We start from the raw sequence: 23,084 nt of genomic DNA, 5'->3' as shown, positions 1-23,084 counted from the left end.
TGACAATTTGCAATTTATCCGTACACGATTTTGTATTTTTAAAAAGATGAAGAAATGTCATATGTTGAAACTAAAAACCAAAGATAGCTAGCCCACTAGCTGCTAACGTTACGACGTTATTTCTTAATTTCGTTAGTAAATCATTACGGTATGAGCAAATGCGCTTCAGGGATCGTCGCAAGGTGGCGATAAATGTTTAATTCTACAGTAAAACGCTTTCGTGTGTCTATGGTAAGTTCAAAGTTCACCCAACTCGAAAGTTTCCGCCAGTAGCTACATTTGTTGTGGAGAAAAGTGCAGCTAACTGACGTGTTGTGGAGATATTCTAGTTTTAACACATACAAACAACATAAAGTACATATATTTAGCTGCTGGTGAAACAGGTTGGTGTATATACGTACTAACTGTAAATTGTTACATTGTTTGTTTTGAGGATAAAAGTGTTGCGGCCGCATTGGTTACCGTTAGCCAGCTAACGTTACTGTACCTGCTGTGCTAGCTATCTGAAACCAATGAGTCGTAACGTTAGCAGCTAGTCGGCTAGCTACCTTTGGTTTTTAGTTTCAGTGCTAACTAGCTACATATCGGATATTTAGCTAGTTTGCTTGCAAATGTGTCACAGTGATGTCTGCTTTCTAGTGACTCGATAAAACATACCAAGATCATGGCTAATGTTTAAAAGGAAATACTATTAGCTAACGTTACAGTAGCTAGCAAGATAAATATATTCATTGGCAGTTTCTGTATGAATTATAGTTAACGTTAGTTGGCTGGCCTGCCAGATATCCAGTGATGGTAGGCAATTAGTGTATGAAAGACACAGCACATCTACACATTTTCCACACTGATCCCATTGACTAGCTCCCCTCTATCACCCACATCTTTCTCTTCATCCCCCAGGTTTCTGTAGTCAGGTGTCATGATGACCACCATCGTCCATGACACCACTGAGGCGGTGTGTCTCTGTCAGGAGTACAACCTGTTCCTGAAACCCATTGCCAAGATGACTGTGAGTGATTCACATGCACACTGTCACATACACTTGGACCTGAAGTAGTTAAATGAGCATCTCCAACTTAATGTTTTTGACTTCCAGGTGAGCATGTATTGTGATATGTATTGTATGATTTCTCTTTCAGGTGAGTGTGGCACTGCCCCAGCTGAAGCTGCCTGGGAAGAGCATCTCTAACTGGGAGGTGATGGAGAGGTTGAAGGCAATGGTAGCTCCTGAACAGTTCTCTGCCCTAAGGTAGGCATGGGCCCTATGGGCAATTCCATGGTAACAGTCATGCTGACACTCTGCTTTTTCACTTTAAAATGTATGTCAAACATAAACCAATGATTGCAAAACAAACCATACAACTCCATGCACAAGGATGACTTTAAACAATTTCCAATGAACATTTTACAAAAACACATTTACTTGAAGAACAGTTCAGATGCAAAGTTTGGTAACAGAATGATGGCACAAAGTCATTCTGTTACCAAACAGTTTTTCAAATAAACTGTTAAAAATATTAATTGTGCATGCATTTGAATGGTTTGTTTAACTTTCCAACCATTGGTTTTTATTTGACATACAGTACCAGTCAAAAGTTTGGACACATCTACTCATTCAAGGTAATTTTTTTTTTTTTTTACTATTTTCTACATTGTAGAATAATAGTGAAGACATCAAAACTATGAAATAACTCATGGAATCATGTAGTAACCAAAAAAGTGTTAAAGAAATCAAATATAGTTTATATTTGAGATTCTTCAATGTAGCCACCCTTTGCCTTTGACAGCTTTGCACACTCTTGGCATTCTCTCAACCAGCTTCACCTGGAATGTTTTCCAATAATCTTGAAGGAGTTCCCACATATGCTGAGCACTTGTTGGCTGCTTTTCCTTCGCTCCATGGTCCAACTCATCCCAAATCATCTCAATTGGGTTGAGGTCGGGTGACTGTGGAGGCCAGGTCATCTGATGCAGTACTCCATCACTCTCCTTCTTTGTCAAATAGCCATTACACAGCCTGGAGGTGTGTTGGGCCATTGTCCTGTTGAAAAATAAATTATAGTCCCACTAAGCGCAAACCAGATGGGATGGCGTATCGCTGCAGAATGCTGTGGTAGTCATGCTGGTTAAGTGTGCATTGAATTATAAATAAATCACAGGCAGTCACCAGCAAAGCACCATCACACCTCATCTTCCATGCTTCACAGTGGGAAACGCACATGCGGAGATCATCTGTTCACTTACTCTGCGTCTCAAAGACATGGCAGGTTGGAATCAAAAATCTCAAATTTGGACTCCTCAGGCCAAAGGACAGATGTCCACCGGTCTAATGTCCATTGCTCGTGTTTCTTGGCCCAAGCAAGTCTCTTCTTCTTATTGGTGTCCTTTAGTAGTGGTTTCTTTGCAGCAATTGAACCATGAAGGCCTGATTCACGCAGTCTCTGAACAGTTGATGTTGAGATGTCTATTACTTGAACTCTGAAGCATTTATTTGGGCTGCAATTTCTGAGACTGGCAACTCTAATGAACTTATCCTCTGCAGCAAAGGTAACTCTGGGTCTTCCTTTCCTGTGGCGGTTCTCATGAGAGCCAGTTTCATCATAGCGCTTGATGGTTTTTGCGACTGCACTTGAAAAAAACTTCAAAGTAGTTGACATTTTCCGCATTGACTGACCTTAATGTCTTAAAGTAATGATGGACTTTTGTTTCTCTTTGCTTATTTGAGCTGTTCTTGCTGTAATATGGAATTGGTCTCTTATGAAATAGGTCTGTCTTCTGTATAGGGCTGTCTACCTTTTCACAACACAACTGATTGGCTCAAACTCATTAAGAAGGAAAGAAAATCCACAAATTTACTTTTAACAAGACCCATCTGTTAATTGAATTGCATTCCAGGTGACTACCTCATGAAGCTGGTTGAGAGAATGCCAAGAGTGTGCAAAGCTGTCATCAAGGCAAAGGGTGACTACTTTGAAGAATCTCAAATATAAAATATGTTTTGATTTGTTTAACACTTTTTTGGTTACTACATGATTCCATATGTGTTATTTCATAGTTTTGATATCTTCACTATTATTCTACAATGTAGACAATAGTAAAAATAAAGAAAAACCTTTGAATGAGTAGGTGTGTCCAAACCTTTGACTGGTACTGTACATTTTAAAGTGAAACATTTGAGTCTCAGCATAACCCTGTCTCCATGGAATTGCCCCTATCTATAGGAACATATTCATACTGTTAGTCATAGGTCACATGTTTTCTATGTGTGTTGTTATAGCTATAACCAAGCTAATAACTCTACAATAACCTACATTAAACCATGACAATACTGATAATACGGCCAATGGGTTGCCTGGTATCAATATTTTCTGGTACTGATATATGTATTGTATGGAGAGGTAAACATCCCACCTCTGTCTCCGCAGGATCTCTAAGAGCACAATGGACTTCATCCGTTTTGAGGGCGAAGTGGAGAACAGAGGGGTGGTGAAGATCCTGCTGGCCAAACTGGACGGGAAGAGCATCAAACTCAGCGGCTTCACTGACATACTCAAGGTAGCGGAGATGATGTTGTGTAGGCTTGAAAATGTACAGGGGAAATGTAGAGTGTAGCAGTCTGTATTTTTGGTCATGGACAGCCTTCCCCAGGTTCTTGCAAAACAGAGCTCTCTTTCTCCCAATCAACTGATAATAATGAATAATTTCTCTGTGGGATGTCTAGGTGCGTGCGGTAGAGAATAAGATGGACTTCCCGACACGTTATGATTGGGACTCGTTCTTCCGTGACGCCAAGGACATGAACGATACTGTTCCAGGGGAGAGGCCAGACACCATCCACCTGGAGGGCCTGCCCTGTCGCTGGTTTATCCTGCCTGACGGACCCCCCGACCGGCCCTCCGAGACCGCCTTGCAGGCTGTCTTCCAGGTACGGAGGGACGCACCATATACCTAGCAATCACTCAATCCATCATTGATCAGTCAATCACCTTAACACACACATCCCCACTAACCCTAACGTACACACCCCCTAACCGTACATCTCCTCCCAGGGTTTTGGTCCGGTGCGTCACGTGGACATCCCCATGCTGGACCCGTACAGAGAGGAGACTCTTGATAAGAACTTCAACACCTTCACCTTCGGCGGCCATCTTAACTTTGAGGCGTACGTCCAGTACCAGGAGTACGATGGCTTTGCCAAGGCCATGGACACACTGAGAGGCATGAAGCTCATGTACAAAGGAGAGGACGGCAAGGCTGTGGCCTGCAACATCAAGGTACTGAACTACACACACTATCCATGCTACAGATATCTTCATGCATGTTAACATCAGAAGTCTCCTCCCTAAGTTTGTTTTATTCACTGCTTTAGCACACTCCGCCAACCCTGATGTCCTAGCCGTGTCTGAATTCTGGCTTAGGAAGGCCACCAAAAATTCAGAAATTTCCATCCCCAACATTTTCCGACAAGATAGAACTGCCAAAGGGGGCGGAGTTAGCCTGCAGAGTTTTGTCATACTATCCAGGTCTGTGCCCAAACAATTCGAGCTTCTACTTTAAAAAATCCACCTTTCCAGAAATAAGTCTCTCAACATTGCCGCTTGTTATAGACCCTCCTCAGCCCCCAGCTGTGCACTGGACACCATATGTGAATTGATTGCCCCCCATCTATCGTCAGAGTTCATACTGTTAGGTGACCTAAACTGGGATATGCTTAACACCCCGGCCGTCCTACAATCTAAGCTAGATGCCCTCAATCTCACACAAATTATCAAGGAACCTACCAGGTACAACCCTAAATCCGTAACGCGGGCACCCTCATCCTGACCAACTTGCCCTCTAACTACACCTCTACTGTCTTCAACCAGGATCTCAGCGATCACTGCCTCATTGCCTGCGTCTGTAATGGGTCCGCGGTCAAACGACCACCCCTCATCACGGTCAAACACTCCCTAAAACACTTCAGCGAGCAGGCCTTTCTAATCAACCTGGCCCGGGTATCCTGGAAGGATATTGACCTCATCCCGTCAGTACAGGATGCCTGATTGCTCTTTTAAAAGTGCTTTCCTCACCTTAAATAAGCATGCCCCATTCAAAAAATGTAGAACTAAGAACAGATATAGCCCATGGCTCACCCCATCCTGTGGCGTACCGCATTAGCATCGAATAGCCCCTGCGGTATGCAACTTTTCAGGAAAGTCATTAACCAAGATACACAGTCAGTTAGGAAAAGCTAAGGCTAACTTTTTCAAACAGAAATGTGCATCCTGTAGCACTAATTCAAAAAGTTTTGGGACACTGAAGTCCATGGAGAATAAGAGCACCTCCTCCCAGCTGCCCACTTCACTGAGGCTAGGAAACACCGTCACCACCGATAAATCGCTGATAATCAATAATTTCAATAAGCATTTTTCTACAGCTGGACATGCTTTCCACCTTGCTACCCCTACCCTGGCCAACAGCTCAGGACCCCCCGCAGAAACTTGCCCAAGTCCCTCCTGCTTCTCCTTCATCCAAATCCAGACAGCTGATGTTCTGAAAGAGCGGCAAAATCTGGATCCCTACAAATCACCTGGGCTAGACAATCTGGACTCTCTTTCTAAAATTATCTTCCGAAATGATCTGCAACCCCTATTACTACGCTGTTCAAACTCTCTTTCATATCGTCTGAGATCCCCAAAGATTGGAAAGCTGCTGCGGTCATCCCCCTCTTCAATGGGGGAGACACTCTAGACCCAAGCTGTTATAAACCTATATCCATCCTGCCCTGCCTTTCTAAAATCTTCGAAAGCCAAGTTAACAAACAGATCACCGACCATTTCGAATCCCACCGTACCTTCTTCACTATGCAATCTGGTTTCCGAGCTGGTCATGGGTGCACCTCAGCCACGCTCAAGGTCCTAAACGATATCATAACCGCCATCGATAAAAGACAGTACTGTGCAGCCGTCTTCATCGACCTGTCCAAGACTTTCGACTCTCACTGCATTCTTATCGGCAGACTCAATATCCTTGGTTTCTCAAATGACTGCCTCGCCTAGTTCACCAACTACTTCTCAGATAGAGTTCAGTGTGTCAAATCGGAGGGCCTGTTGTCCGGAACTGGCAGTCTCTGGGGGTGCCACAGGGTTCAATTCTTGGGCCGACTCTTTTCTCTGTATATATCAATGATGTTGCTTTTGCTGCTGGTGATTCTCTGATCCACCTCTACGCAGACGACACCATTCTGTATACATCTGGCCCTTCTTTGGACACTATGCTAACAAACCTCCAAACGAGCTTCAATGCCATACAACACTCCTTCCGTGGCCTCCAACTCATTTTAAATGCTAGTAAAACTAAATGCATGCTCTTCAACCAATCGCTGCCCACACCCGCCCGCCCGACTAGCATCACTACTCTGGACGGTTCTGACTTAGAATATGTGGACAACTACAAATACCTAGGTGTTTGGTTAGACAGTAAACTCTCCTTCCAGACTCACATTAAGCATCTCCAATCGCAACAAAGCCTCCTTCACTCATGCTGCCAAACATACCCTCGTAAAACTGACTATCATACCGATCCTTGACTTCGGCGATGTCATTTACAAAATAGCCTCCAACACTCTACTCAGCAAATTGGATGTAGTCTATCACAGTGCCATCCGTTTTGTCACCAAAGCCCCATGTACTACCCACCACTGCGACCTGTATGCTTTTGTTGGCTGGCCCTCGCTACATATTTGTCGTCAAACCCACTGGCTCCAGGTCATCTATAAGTCTTTGCTAGGTAAAGCCCCACCTTATCACTGGTCACTGGTCACCATAGCACCACCCACCCATACCATGCGCTCCAGCAGGTATATTTTACTGGTCATCCCCAAAGCCAACACCTGCTTTGGCCGCCTTACCTTCCAGTTCTCTGCTGCCAATGACTGGAACGAATTGCAAAAATCACTGAAGCTGGAGACTTATATCTCCCTCTCTAACTTTAAGCATCAGCTGTCAGAGCAGCTTATCGATCACTGTACCTGTACACAGCCCATCTGTAAATAGCACACCCAACTACCTCATCCCCATATTGTTATTTAAAAAAAATATATATATGTTTTGCTCTTTTGCACCCCAGTATCTCTACTTGCACATCATCTGCACATCTGTCACTCTGTTAATGCAAATTTGTAATTATTTTGCCTCTATGGCCTATTTATTGCCTTACCTTCCTAATCTTACTACATTTGCACACACTGTACATACATTTTTCTATTGTGTTATTGACTGTACATTTGTTTTCCCATGTGTAACTCTGTGTTGTTTTTGTCGCACTGCTTTGCTTTATCTTGGCCAGGTCGCAGTTGTAAATGAGAACTTGTTCTCAACTGGCCTACCTGGTTAAATAAAGGTCAAATAAAAATAAATAAACAGGCACACACATACACTGAGTGTTCAAAACATTAAGAACACCTTCCTAATATTGAATTGCACCCCCCCCCCTTTTCCCTCAGAACAGCCTCAATTCTTCAGGGCATGGACTACAAGGTGTCAAAAGCGTTCCATAGGGATGCTGGCCCATGTTGACTCCAATACTTCTCACAGTTGGCAAGTTGGGTGGTGGACCATTCTTGATACACACGAGAAACTGTTGAGCGTGAAAAACCCAGCAGATTTGTAGTTTTTGACACAAACTGGTGTGCCTGGCACCTACTACCTTACCTCGTTCAAAGGCACTTAACTATTTTGTCTTGCGTATTCACCCTCTGAATGGCACACATCCACAATCCACGTCTCAATTGCCTCAAGGCTTAAAAATAGTTTTTTAACCTGTCTCCTCCCCTTCATCTACACTGATTGAAGTGGATTTAACAGGTGACATCAATATGGGCTCATAGCTTTCACCTGGTCAGTCTGTCATGTAAGAGCAGGTGTTCTTAATGTTTTGTACACTCAGTGTATATAAGCACACTAAGAGGGATGAAACATCAATAGAAGAGAGAGGCGGTAAGGCTGGGTTAGATCTGGGTTAGGGATGAGGGGATTGTCCTGTTGTGTGTTAGTTAATGAGAAGGGAGGGTTAGAGTCAGTACAGAAAGGCTTGTGTAGGGCAACAGGTTTAAGGCCTTTTAGTGAAATGAAAGTCAGGGCTGTATTATAATTCCAACGATCACTGGGCTAAACCAGGGACCTGGTCCCTAATCCAAAACTAAGCCGTACTGCCTTAATGAAGAGGGAGAAGAGGATGGAGAGAAAGAGGGTGGGGCAGAGGGAGAAATGAGGAGAGAGATCTGAGTGTCTAATCCACAGGGGTCAAAGCCTCTCAACCCAAATTAAGAGAATGAGGGGCGGGATGAGGAGGAGATGGGGGGGGGCAGGAGAGTAGCATGTCTGTCTGTCTTTTTGTCAGGTGACCTGAATGTCACTAGTGCACCCTGTAGTCCTACCCCAACTCTAATCAGGTGACTCACTGTATTTTTTTCTATCTGTCTGTCAGGTGACCTTTGACACCAGTAAGCACCTGAGTGACGTGGCTCTGAAGAGACGCCAGCAGGAACGACTTAGAATACAGGAGCTGGAGAGACAGAGGGAGGAGCAGAAACGCAGAGAGAAGGAGGAGGAGGAACGCAAGGAGGAGGAGAGGTATAGTGAGAGAAGAGGATGAAGAATTCATGTGCTTGGTCTGAAGACATTGACCCCTGTCTATCTAATCCTTTCTTCTTTACTGGCCCTACCGTTTTCCTAGTCCTTGCTTCATAAGTGTCTCTACCGTGATCTTAGTCATGGTGATGGCTCTTAGGCCGGGGATTCAGTCCGAACCGCGCAATAGCACAAGTCAATATACAGCCGACAAAGCGTCTTTCAAAGGCATTAGCCCAACGTTTGCAGGGATTACTTTCATGGTAAACACTGTGTCAGCTCAACCATAAATGACCTTTAAAAGTAAATGACCTTGTCTTCAAGTGTGCAGAAGGGAGCTTCCACCATATTGTGGTCACCCATCCAGTCCTTCAGATCTGCGAACAGAAGGTGGTAGGAACCAGTGGTGGTCGGTGCTGTTTAAGATGAGGGAGGACGGTTCTTTTTTTTTGGAGCATGGCCTTATTTCTATTACAGCATATTGGATGACTGTCATTCATATTCCATTCACCCAGCTCAATGTAACATTGATAGGTTTAGGCTACTACATGATACTCATGAGGTTGCTACAACCCAGCCTGTGAATGAAAGTTTACAATGTAGGTCGAGAGAAATTTAATTAATCAAGGTAAGACATTGACACATTCAATACTGCCTTGTTCAATCTTGCCTGCATCTTGCTGATCTAGGGTGTAATCATTGGTCCAACAGTTGCAAATTAGTTTCTATTGGACATATTCGGGTATGTTTATCCCCGTTTCGTTCCATTTGCTTCAGTTTAAGAAAGTCTTTCAACAGAATCGGCAGAATGAATACACCCCTGATCACACGCAAACACAGTTCACTTTCATAGCAGCCACACACAAAGAGCATGATCCTTTCGATCATTGGATAATTCGCATCTACACGCTCTCCTCCTCTCCTTTTCCTTTCACTTGTGGACTTCTGTACACATCAGCTGTCTGTGATCAGGCAAGAGAACCTTTCCAAGCCAAACCTTCATATCATAACCGTTAACCACTACACACAGCCTACATTATTCTCACCATATTAGCTAACGTGACGTTAACATAGCTACTAGAACTAACGTGTTAGTAAACCCGTTACAATCACGCAGTACGGTGTACAGTTAGCAAGCAGGTTAGCAGTTACACCGGCAGGCCCCGGTGGCAATAAATTATTAAAACCAAAAGCTTACCTTGACTTGGAAGAGTTCCAGTGTTGTATAGCCAGAGCCAGCTAGGTAACACAGCATCCCTCTGTTTGAGCTGGGTGTTTGAATAGGCTAAATTAGCTAGCTGCATTTGCTAGCTAAGTGAAAGTGGGGGAAAAAATATGAAATATAGCTAGCTCTCTCTCTTTTGCGTCTTCATTTTTTAAGATTAAAATGTTTTTCAAAACTGTTCAACTATTGTCTTTCAGTAACTATTCACCACATTGTTTGCACTGCAGTGCTAGCTAGCTGTAGCTTATGCTTTCAGTACTAGATTCATTCTTTGATTCTTTGATTGGGTGGACAACATGCTGCAAGAGCTCTGATATGTTGGATGACGTCCTCCTGAAGTTGTCATAACTACTGTGTAAGTCTATGGAAGGGGGTGAGATCCACGAGCCTCCTAAGTTTTGTATTGAAGTCATTGTACCCAGAGCAGTACAGAAACTAGCTGTCCTCCAGCTACCCCATGGTGCTACCCTACATAGTGCTGTTGAGGGTACTGTAGACCTTCATTGCAAAACATTGTGTTTTAATCAATTATTTGCTGCCGTGAATATATTTAGTATAGGTTTATCCAAAAAGGATAACTTTTTAAGTGTTTCACTATTTTTATTTTTATGAAATTCACTGAGGAGAGTTGGTCCTCCCCTTCCTCCTCTGAGGAGCCTCCACTGGTAGGAACTAGGCTACTGGGGCCTGTATTGGTTGACAGTAGCAGAACTATGTATTAGACTAGATGATGTACCATGCTTTTGCTGTGGTGGTAGGAAACAGAAAGAGGCGGAGGAGGAGGAAAAGGTGCAGAGGAAAGCGGAGAGGATACGGAAACGGGAGCAGAAGCTGAGAGAGAGGGAGGAGAAGAGGAACATAAAGAAGGTGAAGAGGAGGCAGGAGGTGGAGCAGAAGAAGTTGCAGTTAAAGATCGCGACGGAGGAGAGAAGGCTGTTGTTGGCTCAGAGGAACCTGGAGTCTATACGCCTTATCGCTGAACTACTGGGCATGGCCAAGGTGCACACACAACCACACACACTTGATACATGGCGCCATTGAACATTCAATACGGAAACATGCTGATAGGAACCACTTAATAATTTCTCTCTCCCTTCCCTCAGGCTCTGAAACAGCAGCAGCAGGAGAAGGAGAGAGCAGAAAGAGAGGAGCAAGAGAAGGAGGAGTTAGCCAGGCAAAAGGAGAAATTAGCCCGGCAGAAGCAGCTCGAGGCCTGCAGGCGGGAGCAGGAGGCGGAGCTGAGACGTGTGGAGTTAGAGAAGGGGCGTGCCTTGGATCTGCAGCGCAGAGAGAGAGAGCTGAGGGAGAGACTGGTTGGTAACCTGCTGAAGAAGGCTGGAGGAGAGGGAGAGAACCAGACCTCCACCACCCAGCCCTCCGCCCTGACCATGCCCAGGGGAGACAGCTCCGACCTGCGGAAGATGGCCAGGGCCCTGGGGGTGAACGGGGTTAGACCAAGGGGAGAGGAGAGCCCCAGAGCTACCGTACGATCACACGTCACTGAGAAACAGATAGGAAGGAGGGAGGAGAGGCGAGGAGAATGGGAGGAGAGGCGAGGGGGCAGAGAGGACAGGGAAGGAGGTATGGAGGAGAGAAGAGGTTATGGGTTGAGAAGCAGAGAGGTGAGGGAGAGGAGTCGGTCCCACAGCCGGGGCAGGAGGTGGTACAGCCGGAGACGCAGCGGTAGCAGGAGAAGAAGAAGCTCTAGTAGAAAGAGGAGTGATAGTCAGAGGAGGAGGAGAAGTGATAGCAGATGGAGGAGATGTGGTAGTTCTAAGAGGAGAAGCTATAGCAGGAGGAGGAGTGGTAGTTGTATCCACAGGAGACGCAGTCACCATGGACGGGGCTGCAGCAGCAGGAGCACCAGCCGTGATTGGAGCAGAAGCTCTAGTGGGCGGAGCCACAGCAGAGGGAGGACACATAGACATAGTCGACATAGAGACAGCAGGCGCAGATCTAGTAGCAGCAGCTCTAGGAGTAGAGAGAGGAGCAGCGAGAAAGACAGGAGCAGGGAGAAGGAGAGGAGTGGCGACAGGAGCAGCGATAGATACAGGGACTCCAGGAAGCATAGTAGTAGTTATTCCAGACGACACTAAACTGTCAATACAGCCAGAGGAGACAGAAGAGGACCCTATGCCTGGGCCTAGTTTTAGTAATGCACGGTCAGGGGATCTGGTTCTGTATGCTGCTATCTGCTGCCCACAGTCTCTGGACCATATCAGCTTCTTACAGTCTCCACACACACACCTCTCTTTCTCTCCCTCCCTCCACCAATGCTCTTCGATCATCTGTAGGTTACAGAATGCTGCACTGCTATTATGTTTTGTTTGACACATGTAGTGTAGATGCCGTATGTACTTTAGTTTGATCACTTGGTTAGTATGTGTCTCCTTTGAGGAAAGATAGAAAAAATACTTACAATTTTTAGGGTCACAGTGAATGGCCTGTTTTGTGTTTCAGAAGAACAGTGTTACTGGGTTTCTGGGAACTTCAGCAGGGATCTGTAGTCCTATGGCCAGACACCGCACAGTCTAGTGCAGTAGATAGACAGCTGTAGTCTAAGTCAAGTGTTTCCCCCCAGGAAAAATGGAACGAAGCCAAAGACAGACTAAAAAATGTCCAACGGCTGAACCAGACACACGTTTCCAAGTTCCACGTGTAACCACCAGACTAGACAGTAGTTTCAGTTGTAACTTGATGTCACTAGAACATAAAGTGGTTCTGTGACATTTAAAGATGTCTGCAGTGTTCTGGTGAGAGAGAATCTTAGGTGACTCTGTTTTAAAGCACCCACCCCAGACTGAAGGCTAGTGTCACCATGTTCATTTTTTGAATGGTGTCCTTGTTAGTTCAAGCCAGAAGCCTGCCTGTCTGTGTACATTTAATTTGCCTTATTGATGAGTGTGTGAACAGGGCAGAGTGAGTGGGTAACGTTGTATATAGGTTGTATAAAGGTTCAGGGTGTCGTCAATCTGCTGTATATGCTCATGTTTTTCTGTTCTGATGGGTGGCTGCATGTCCTCAACACACTGTCATTTTATTTGTTCAAATAAAGAAACCACTGAAAAAATGTGATTGAATGGATGGATAACGTAATGCCTACTCGATCATTCCTTCTAAACATTTCATTATTCTAGCTAATCTGTGATTCTATTACAAACTGCCGTTTTGTGTGTAGTTATAGTGGGTGTTAAAGCAGGCCCCAGTGTAAGGACAGTATGAAACAGAATGAGGTGTGTGTAGTGTTTATCAAGGTCTGAGCCCCGAACTGTAATCTGGGTTATTTGACTAATCTGATTATTCTGCTCCGACTGGGGCTGTACTCTCTCACACACACACACACACACACACACACACACACACACACAAGACCTATCCGATTAAACCTGAGACTGAGGCAGCAGTGGTCATTAATATTACTCCCTCAGTCGTTTTCACTGCCACACATTTAGAAGAGCTATTGGCTGTTTCACTACAATACACACGAGGACTAGCAGCAGAACCAGGATCGACTTGGGACCAACTCCTACAGGACACACTCCTAAAGGACTCATACGGATCTCCTTTGACAGCAGGAGGCCTCGCAGGACCAGTCGGTCTCATACAGGAACAGACAAACCTACGCTGATCAGGCAGAGGTGTCTAGTGAGAGGCTGAGGGACCAGGGAAGACTTTTCTAATGGAGCCAGCTGGTACTACTGTTACTACTACTGCTGCTGCTGCCTACCCCCGGAAGATTCTGGACTATATGGAAGGCTTCCTGGTCTCTAAGGTAAAACACACACGCATAGGATTCAAGTCCCATTCTCAACCACTGTTTGATGTGTGTGTTTGAGCCTGCCCTCTCTCCCCTAGACCCTGTTCACAGCCTGTGAGCTGGGTGTGTTTGACCTGCTGGCCTCATCACAGCACCCCCTGTCTCTAGAGGAGGTAGCACTGGGAATCAGGGCCAGCCAGGACGGGACTGAGAGGCTCCTGGCAGCCTGCACCGGGCTGGACCTACTCAATACACAAACACTGGACGGACAGGGTAATGCACACACACACACACACACACACACACAGGACGGACAGAGTAATGCGCGCACACACGCAGACACACTGGATGGACAGGGTAACACACTGTCTCACTCACTCTGTCTTTTATCCCTCTCTGTGTCTCTAGTGATGTACAGTAACACAGAGCAGTCCAGTGTGTATCTGACCCAGTCCAGTCCAGTGTCCCTGACCCAGTCCATCCACTACAGCTCCAAGACCATCTACCTCTGCTGGCACTACCTGACTGACGCTGTGAGGTGAGTCCTCTCACCTGAGTTGTGTTCACCAAGGAGAACATGTTTGGATTTGAATTGAAACAGGAACCTGAACGTTGTCCCCCCAGGGAGGGCAGTAACCAGTATGAGAAGGCGTTCGGTGTTAAATCTGAAGATCTGTTTGAAGCCCTGTACAGGTGACACACTCATACGCACACAGCTCTTCATCTCTACTCTACCTTTACTCTCTCTCCATATTCTCCTTGTCCTCCACACATTCTCTCTCTCTCTCTGCTTTCCTGCCTGGAGAAAAAGTGTCAGTGAAATGAGAAAGTTGTGGAATGTCCTTGAGCTTCACAGTCAATCTAATGAGAATGGTATTTTTTATGGTTCAGTGATTTTCAAGGATCACATTTATTTTAGAACAAAACACTTTCTCTTCATTACTCTCTCTCTGTCTCTCTCACTCTTTATCTGACTCTATCTGTCAGTCGTTGGCGGTGTGAGAGGCAGGGAAGGACAGAAAGGAGGGAGAGGAGGGAGGAGGAAAAGGAGGAGAAGGAATCAGAGTTGTGAATCATTCAGAGAGCAGTTTATATTTGCTGGGCACAGCTGTCTGGCACTGTCTGTGTGAAAAGAGGTGTGTGTGTGTGTGTGTGTGTGTGTAGGTCTGAGGAGGAGATGGTAAAGTTTATGCAGCTGATGAACTCCATCTGGAACATCTGTGGTCGAGACGTGGTGACGGCCTTCAACCTCTCACCTTTCACAACCATCTACGACCTCGGGGGTAAGGAGTTGTGTGTGTACCATCTTGACATAAGGTGAAAGGTCACTGTAGAGTAGACCTGTGTGTAATAACTCCAGAGACCACAGGGGGTAGCTGTGCAGCTACAAGCTGAGGCTGACAGACACACACACACACACACAGGCTGACACACACACACACTTTGTTGAAAAGGAAAGAGAGAGAGGGAGAGTCTAGGGAGAGAAAAAGTTCTATGTTTTTTTTCCCTTTCATTCTGTTTTCTTCTTTTTTCTTTGATTCCTTCTCTCCCCTGTCCTGTACTATTGAACTGTTGGTGCGTGTGTCTGTGATATGAGAGTGAGTGTGTTCAGAATACAGATTCCACAAAACAAAGTTCTGATAAAGCACACCCAACCTCAGGACTCAAGTCTTCCAGGCAGGCCAGGTTTCTAGAAGTGTCTCTGTAGACACTTTCTGGGTGTAAAACCCACATAGAGATGACACATCACATCACAAACACACACCAGGGCTGGGCGGGCTCTCCTGGGACAGCACCTCATTGGTCAGTTAAGGATTATTGATCTACTAATTAGTCCTGCCCCCAGGTCTAATGTCCATCAGTCAGTAATCAGTTTATAGGTTACCATGGCAACATGATCACCGGGTTTCCCGCTCTGGAAGTCCAGCTGTTCCTGTATTATAAATACTATGTTACACATCACTGCATCTCTCTCGCTCTCTTTCCCTCTCTCTTTCTCTAGGTTGTAGTGGAGCGCTAGCCAAGCAGTGTGTGTTGGCGTACCCAGAATGCACTGTGACGATCTTTGACCTCCCTAAAGTGGTGAAGACATCCAGAGAACACTTTGTTACCAACGACAACCAGAGGGTCAGCTTCCATGAAGGTAGACAACTCCTACACCGAGAGACAGCCAATCAGTGACTTCAGACAGAGCGATGGGAGGAGCCATTGTCTTTGACTGACAGCATTGTGTATTTGTGTGTAGGGGACTTTTTCAAAGATGCACTGCCAGATGCTGACCTCTATATTCTGGCCAGAATCCTTCATGACTGGACAGACGTGCGCAGCATAGAACTACTGACCAAAGTCTACAGGGCCTGCAGACCAGGTACACACACACACACACACACACACACACACACACACACACATCCTCCTGTATCGCTCTCTCTCTCCTTCAGTCATTCTCTCTGCTGGGAAAGATCAGATGCGACTTGGCTCTCTCTGTGTGTGTGTGCAGCCAGGTCACCTGTGATACAAGTCAGTATTCAACGCCCATCCATGTCTGACGGCTTCCTGAGATGATGTGGAAACCGGCCACTAGAGGCAAAGTGAGCGCTCTCATTCCAAAGGTTGCTAGTTCGAATCCAGCGATATAATTTTTGTTGTTGTTGAGATGTTAGTTTTAAGCCTATCCCAAACCTTAACCCTTATCTTAACCATTCGGAGTTAATGCCTGAACTTAACTATTATCTTAACCATTCAGAGTGTGGTGGCTAATTTCTGCATTACCAAATGAGGAGAGTTACAAACTTCACACACCAGTCAGAGTTATACTTAAACTACATCTTTAATAATAAGAGCTTTGCATTAGCAATGACTTTCAATGATGCTCCATTTCTAATGAACCATTGAAAGTAACAACACAAAAGTACAAAGATCTTTTATAGCCAAGATACACCCCTCTCAACCTACATGACGAACCACAGATCTTAGGAACAGTCCACAAAGGAAGACTTTATAATGAGAAAGGAGTATCCCTTAGCCAGATAGCATTCGCAATAAATTATCGTTCAGTTTGGTCCCTAAAACGAGGCTCTAATCTCGTTCCTGGTACTTCATAGCACAAAAACATTACCTCATGTTATCTGGAATGCTCTTTAGGTTTTATCACCCAAAGACATCGTAAATCTCCTCTGTCAGTGTTATCTCATAGAGGCCCATCCTCATTAGAACACACACACAATAGTTAAGAATACTCTATTCTGACGAATAAAACAACCATTATAATACAATACAAGCATTATAACATAATCTTGCAATTTTCCACGACAAGAGTTAATGCCTTATCTTAACCATTCGGAGTTAATGCCTGACCTCAACTCTTATCTTAACCATTCAGAATGAATGCCTTATCTTAACCATTCAGAGTTAATGCCTTATCTTAACCATTCGGAGTTAATGCCTTATCTTAACCATTCGGAGTTAATGCCTTATCTTAACCATTCGGAGTTAATGCCTTATCTTAACCATTCGGAGTTAATGCCTTATCTTAACCATTCGGAGTTAATGCCTTATCTTAACCATTCGGAGTTAATGCCTTATCTTAACCATTCGGAGTTAATGCCTTATCTTAACCATTCGGAGTTAATGCCTTATCTTAACCATTCGGAGTTAATGCCTTATCTTAACCATTCGGAGTTAATGCCTTATCTTAACCATTCGGAGTTAATGCCTTATCTTAACCATTCGGAGTTAATGCCTTATCTTAACCATTCGGAGTTAATGCCTTATCTTAACCATTCGGAGTTAATGCCTTATCTTAACCATTCGGAGTTAATGCCTTATCTTAACCATTCGGAGTTAATGCCTTATCTTAACCATTCGGAGTTAATGCCTTATCTTAACCATTCGGAGTTAATGCCTTATCTTAACCATTCGGAGTTAATGCCTTATCTTAACCATTCGGAGTTAATGCCTTATCTTAACCATTCGGAGTTAATGCCTTATCTTAACCATTCGGAGTTAATGCCTTATCTTAACCATTCGGAGTTAATGCCTTATCTTAACCATTCGGAGTTAATGCCTTATCTTAACCATTCGGAGTTAATGCCTTATCTTAACCATTCGGAGTTAATGCCTTATCTTAACCATTCGGAGTTAATGCCTTATCTTAACCATTCGGAGTTAATGCCTTATCTTAACCATTCGGAGTTAATGCCTTATCTTAACCATTCGGAGTTAATGCCTTATCTTAACCATTCGGAGTTAATGCCTTATCTTAACCATTCGGAGTTAATGCCTTATCTTAACCATTCGGAGTTAATGCCTTATCTTAACCATTTGGAGTTAATGCCTTATCTTAACCATTCGGAGTTAATGCCTTATCTTAACCATTCGGAGTTAATGCCTTATCTTAACCATTTGGAGTTAATGCCTTATCTTAACCATTTGGAGTTAATGCCTTATCTTAACCATTTGGAGTTAATGCCTTATCTTAACCATTCGGAGTTAATGCCTTATCTTAACCATTCGGAGTTAATGCCTTATCTTAACCATTCGGAGTTAATGCCTTATCTTAACCATTCGGAGTTAATGCCTTATCTTAACCATTCGGAGTTAATGCCTTATCTTAACCATTCAGAGTTAATGCCTTATCTTAACCATTCGGAGTTAATGCCTTATCTTAACCATTCAGAGTTAATGCCTTATCTTAACCATTCAGAGTTAATGGCTAACCTAAAGAATTCGGAGTTAACCCCCTAGAGTCGATGTCCGCTCCCCCGCGGAAATCTAAATAGCATAATAAAAAATCCTGATGAAAAAAAAATCCTGGTGTGAAAGGTGACAGAGATTGAGCAGTGTTTGTCAGACCATGAGACATCCCGAAAATCAGTCTTCTCCCAACTGTAGCATCTGACGGTTGAGACTGTCACAAACACGATGGTGTTCTTCATTTTGCTCTATGACCCCCACAAGGTTCTTGGGGCTTATCTGAAGTCGGTACAGCCGATCTGCCAACTTCTGTACTCAAATACTGTATATTGAGACTGTTTAATGCCCAAAATAAGGGGTTAAATACAAGTTGAAAAATTATAATAATGTTTCCTGATCTTTCTTATATCTCTCAGATATTGGACAGACATTTCAGAACAAACTTCCTACCTTTTTTTTGTTATACTTCAAGGGGTCTTAAAATTCTGAATCAAATAGCAAAATTATCCTTGGTATGACCTTAAAATAATTCCATATAGTTTAGTAGGGTTAATGCCTGAACTTAACCTTAAACACTTAGAAATTTAACGTTTCGAACAACCTTGAAATTTGAGGTTTGAGAAACATGAATGAACGTCCTATTCTGAGGCTGGGAGAGCTGGTAGCCAAATTCTGTTTGTTGTTGTCTGTTTGTGTGTGTGTATGTCCCATAGCTGCACTGTCACAAATACCACCCCTCTCCTTACTCTTCCGCACCCCCTCCCTCGCCTCGGGTGACTGTGTCAAGAACAGCATCCTATCAGACAAGCCCACAAGTAGCCACACACAAACACTATGGTCTTTGAGAGCTCTGCTGTAGCCAGAGGCTTGTTACATAACACAAACACACTCACACACACTGGAAATAACATAACACACACACACATTCCGCAGAGATGCAAATGAGGATATTGTTTTAACCTTCAGCTCAACCTTCTGATAGAAACTAACAGAGTAAGCAGCAGTCTGGGAAGGACAACTGAGGAAGAACACACATTGACTGACATCACAGCCAGGCCATCGTAGCCCAGAGCCAAAGAACGCAATCAGGCACTCATTATACGTTTTCTGTGTTTGTGTGTGTGTGCGTGTGTATGTGTGTTTGTGTGTGTGTGCGTGTGCGTGTGTGTGTGTGTAGGAGGAGGTGTGTTGGTGGTAGAGGCGTTGCTGTGTGAAGACGGGTCAGGGCCTCTGACAGCCCAGCTGTACTCTCTGAACATGCTGGTGCAGACGGAGGGGAAAGAGCGGACGGCAGCAGAGTATACTGCCTTGCTGACAGCCGCAGGGTTTCAAAACATACAGGTGGAGAGGACAGGCAAGATCTATGATGCTGTCCTGGGACGCAAGTAGAGAACTCTCTATATCTACTGTTGATGTTGCTGATGTACAGATCTGCTATCTTCATTTGATCACTCTGTTGTCGCAAAGAATTTTCAAAATGCATTTTGTAGTGTATTCAAGGTTTGAATAGGCTTCTTAAGTTTGTAATTTCCACTACAAAATGTCAGACTTGATTAACGGAAAATGAATCAAACCCTACAAAAATGTAGATGAATTACAATCTACATAATAATTCCCATTTCCTGTTGCTGGAGGTTTATTATTAAACAGGGTCAAATGAAATGATAGACCGTTATCTCTGTAGACCTATCTCTGTAGCCTGGGTAGTAAACCTATCGTCTTTGTAATCTTTATTTGAATGTTAAAACCTTTGTTCTTCTGATATGATAGAATATTTACCCATTAAAACTGTGTTGGAAGTCAACGTTCTACAGCTTCTCTGTTTCTGATTGGTTCTCTGATTGGTTCTCTGATTGGTTCTCAGGGGAGGTAAAGGGAGGGAGGGTGGAAGTAAAGTAGAGGAGGGGGGTTCATCCTCCTCTTCTCTTCCCCTCCTCCCCTTCACCAGACTAATCTGGCCTCAGGCTGGTTCACTTCACACCACACTAACACTCTGTGATGATGTCACTGTTCTTTATCCAGAGGCCTTTGCATGACGCTCCTGTAAGACAACTGCTCCAGGGCATACTGGGGATACACTCACAGCCACTGACCGTGTGTGTGTGTTTATGTGGGTCTTGGTTATTCTTGGCAAAAGTTAACTTTTTTGTAGAGGTTATAGCAAGATTTTCCTACTGTATATTTTGGCATGAAAACCACATTTTGCTGTAGGACTATTATTTAAATATTAGCTCTGCATGGACTCTTGAGTGGCGCAGCGGTCTAAGGCTCTGCATCTCAGTGCTTGAGGCGTCACTACAGACACCCTGGTTTGAATCCAGGCTGTATCACAACTGGCTGTGATGTGGAGTCCCATAGGGTGGTGCACAATTGGCCCAGCGTCGTCCAGGTTTGGCCGGTGTAGGCCGTCATTGTAAATAAGAATTTGTTCTGAACTGACTTGCCTAGTTAAATAAAAGTTAAATAAAATGGTTGGCCCTGGTCAAACAAGGCCTTGTTTGATTATAAGTATTTAGGTGAGTCCCATAGGGTGGCGCACAATTGGCCCAGCCTCACCCAAGGTGATAGTGGCCTTGTGGTTGGAGTGTCCTCCTGAGATTGGAGGTTGTGAGTTTAATCCCCGGCTGAGTCATACCAAAGACTGTAAAAAATGGGACCTGATGCATCTCTGCTTTGCACTCAGCATTAAGGAGATAGATTTGGGGTAAGGCCCTATGATAGGCTAGCATCCTGTCCAGTGGGTGTACTTGTACATCAAGCTGCCTCACCCTACAGAAACAATGAGCCAATGAGCCATTCTGGCTCGCACAAGCCAAGACAGACACACACACAGACAGACAGACACTTCCCACAATTCAATAAAAAACTTTTTCTGTGTAAACCTGCTTTTCTCCAGTATAAACATTCAGTTATTCATGCTGAAGTCTCGGTGACAGCAGTATTGAGCTGAGGACGAAGCCTGTCTGCCCTGTAGGCTACACACACACACACACACACACACACACACACACACACACACAACTATTTTCACACATTCATTACCAGACACCTGTGGCCAGCAGACATGAACTACTCTCTGAATGATTACACAACTCTGAATCCTTTTCCTCCTCCCTCTACTTAATCATCACTCCTCTCTCTCCCTTTCTTCCTTCCTCTTCCTCCTGCCTGGAGTAGAATGATGTGGGTTAGGTTAGGGCTTTGGGGTTGGAAGGTTAAAGCTGTGTAATGATGCTACAGTGAATCTCGAATGTATTATATCTGTGTTTCTAAGGGCTTCTCTTACTAAGTACTAATTCAGGGGTGGGTCTCAGCACGATGTGTGTCTGTCCATGTGTGTGTAGCTGTCTGTCTCTGAGGACCATATATCTCAACCCTGATAATCACTTATTCCTCTCCCTCTCTCTCTGAGCCATTCCCTTCATGAGCAGTGAGATTTATAATAATGAATGTAAAACTAGACAGAGAGACAGGTACTGAGGGGTGAGACAGTGATGTTTGTAATGTAACAAGACAGTGAGACAGGCATTGAGCAGTGAGACAGTGATGTTTATAATGTTTAAGGTTAAATGGATGCGGTTGCTGTGGGTGACTGCTGCCAGGGGGAACTGGCCTTTAAAAACATCCAACCACAGTTCAACTCATTAGCATATTCCCAACAGTAAAAATGTAACGATCCTAGGTCTGTCTCTCACAGCATCAGGCCAGACACACGCACTCAAGCATGCACGCACACACACCACATAGCGCACACATACACAAAACAGAACGATTGATCAGTTCTGCCACTGTTGATTAAGATCAAATCTGGCTAAAGTCAGCTGTGTGCAGTCATGTCTGTCAGTGGAGAAAGCTTGGTACTCATTAGATTATGTGGATAATTAGCCAGCTCCACTCTCATTATCTGTACATGGCAACATAATGAGCTGCAGCAAATATGGCAAACATTACTCCTGCCTGCCTGCCTGCCTGCCTGCCTGCCTGCCTGCCTGCCTGCCTGCCTGCCTGCCTTCCTTCTTGCCTTCCTTCCTGCCTTCCTGCCTTCCTTCCCCTGGCAGCAGTCACCCACAGCAACCGCATCCATTTAACCTTAAACATTATAAACATCACTGTCTCACTGCTCAATACCTGTCTCACTGTCTTGTTACATTACAAACATCACTGTCTCACCCCTCAGTACCTGTCTCTCTGTCTAGTTTGCCTGCCTGTCTGTCCGTCCGTCCGTGTGCCCATCTATCCATCCATCCATCAGGCCCTCAGTGACATTACTACAAACCTCTGACTATCCAAGCATGCTGCACGTTGCTCTACATACGTATACTGTCATTATAAATGCATAGAGACATTTTATAAATAGATCTTCCTCACATTTTAGGAACCAACTGTAGGCTACATTAAATGTATCAAATTCAGAAATGAAGGAGCGACTGGAAATGAGAGGAGCAGAGAGAGAGAGAGAGGGTTCAAACGGCTGCTAGATTATCTTCCTCCAAGCTGTCACTGACTCATCCTAACAAGTTTCAAAATATAGATTATTTAAATGTCTAAAGTTTGGGTTTTGATAATATGTATGTCTAATACTGTACCTACTGTACATACATACATACGTAATGAAAGTGGTTTGGGTTGGATGAGAAGGAACCTTGCCTGAGACATGAAGACTCCCTGAGCTAATTCCTAGTCTTTAAATCAGTAATACAGTCTCCAGAGAGTCCTGGTTAGTATTAAGTGTGTTCCAGCAGGTGTTTCCTGTGTGTAGCAGAGAGAACCAATCATTATGGTAATGCATCAGACACCT

The 23,084-nt window shown here is 44.4% G+C and overlaps 2 protein-coding genes across 3 annotated transcripts; both read left to right on the top strand.

Moving 5' to 3' along the window:
* Nucleotides 1–248: 248 nt before the first annotated feature.
* On the top strand, nt 249–12,925 carry LOC106586509 (A-kinase anchor protein 17A). The gene is made up of 9 exons (XM_014173894.2): nt 249–383; nt 901–1,009; nt 1,140–1,249; nt 3,426–3,555; nt 3,722–3,925; nt 4,050–4,274; nt 8,467–8,612; nt 10,593–10,833; nt 10,938–12,925. The coding sequence occupies exons 2-9, from the start codon at nt 920–922 to the stop codon at nt 11,928–11,930; spliced, it is 2,139 nt and encodes a 712-aa protein (XP_014029369.1). The 5' UTR covers nt 249–383; nt 901–919; the 3' UTR covers nt 11,931–12,925.
* A 225-nt stretch (nt 12,926–13,150) lies between these two features.
* On the top strand, nt 13,151–20,095 carry LOC106586510 (acetylserotonin O-methyltransferase). Of its 2 annotated transcripts, XM_014173896.2 has the most exons (9): nt 13,151–13,606; nt 13,690–13,864; nt 14,000–14,129; nt 14,216–14,284; nt 14,756–14,874; nt 15,594–15,734; nt 15,837–15,959; nt 16,092–16,182; nt 19,464–19,755. In XM_014173896.2, the coding sequence occupies exons 1-8, from the start codon at nt 13,514–13,516 to the stop codon at nt 16,154–16,156; spliced, it is 915 nt and encodes a 304-aa protein (XP_014029371.1). In that variant the 5' UTR covers nt 13,151–13,513; the 3' UTR covers nt 16,157–16,182; nt 19,464–19,755. The 2 variants fall into 2 exon arrangements, with proteins under 2 accessions (XP_014029371.1, XP_014029370.1); XM_014173895.2 differs by lacking the exon at nt 16,092–16,182 and having other exon boundaries at nt 19,464–20,095.
* The last annotated feature ends 2,989 nt before the right edge of the window (nt 20,096–23,084 follow it).

Source organism: Salmo salar, chromosome ssa25, assembly GCF_905237065.1.
Source record: "Salmo salar chromosome ssa25, Ssal_v3.1, whole genome shotgun sequence".
Lineage (NCBI taxonomy): Eukaryota > Metazoa > Chordata > Actinopteri > Salmoniformes > Salmonidae > Salmo > Salmo salar.
This window is presented reverse-complemented; position numbering and strand designations above follow the sequence as displayed.

What these genes read in the sequence shown, in the direction of transcription:
- LOC106586509 (XM_014173894.2), top strand. Translation starts at nt 920, where the DNA reads ATGATGACCACCATCGTCCATGACACCACTGAGGCGGTGTGTCTCTGT. An exon ending in AACCCATTGCCAAGATGACT is followed by an intron (nt 1,010 to 1,139) that starts GTGAGTGATTCA and finishes TTTCTCTTTCAG; the next exon opens with GTGAGTGTGGCACTGCCCCA. An exon ending in GAACGCAAGGAGGAGGAGAG is followed by an intron (nt 8,613 to 10,592) that starts GTATAGTGAGAG and finishes CTGTGGTGGTAG; the next exon opens with GAAACAGAAAGAGGCGGAGG.
- LOC106586510 (XM_014173895.2), top strand. Translation starts at nt 13,514, where the DNA reads ATGGAGCCAGCTGGTACTACTGTTACTACTACTGCTGCTGCTGCCTAC. An exon ending in ACAAACACTGGACGGACAGG is followed by an intron (nt 13,865 to 13,999) that starts GTAATGCACACA and finishes CTGTGTCTCTAG; the next exon opens with TGATGTACAGTAACACAGAG. An exon ending in TACCTGACTGACGCTGTGAG is followed by an intron (nt 14,130 to 14,215) that starts GTGAGTCCTCTC and finishes TTGTCCCCCCAG; the next exon opens with GGAGGGCAGTAACCAGTATG.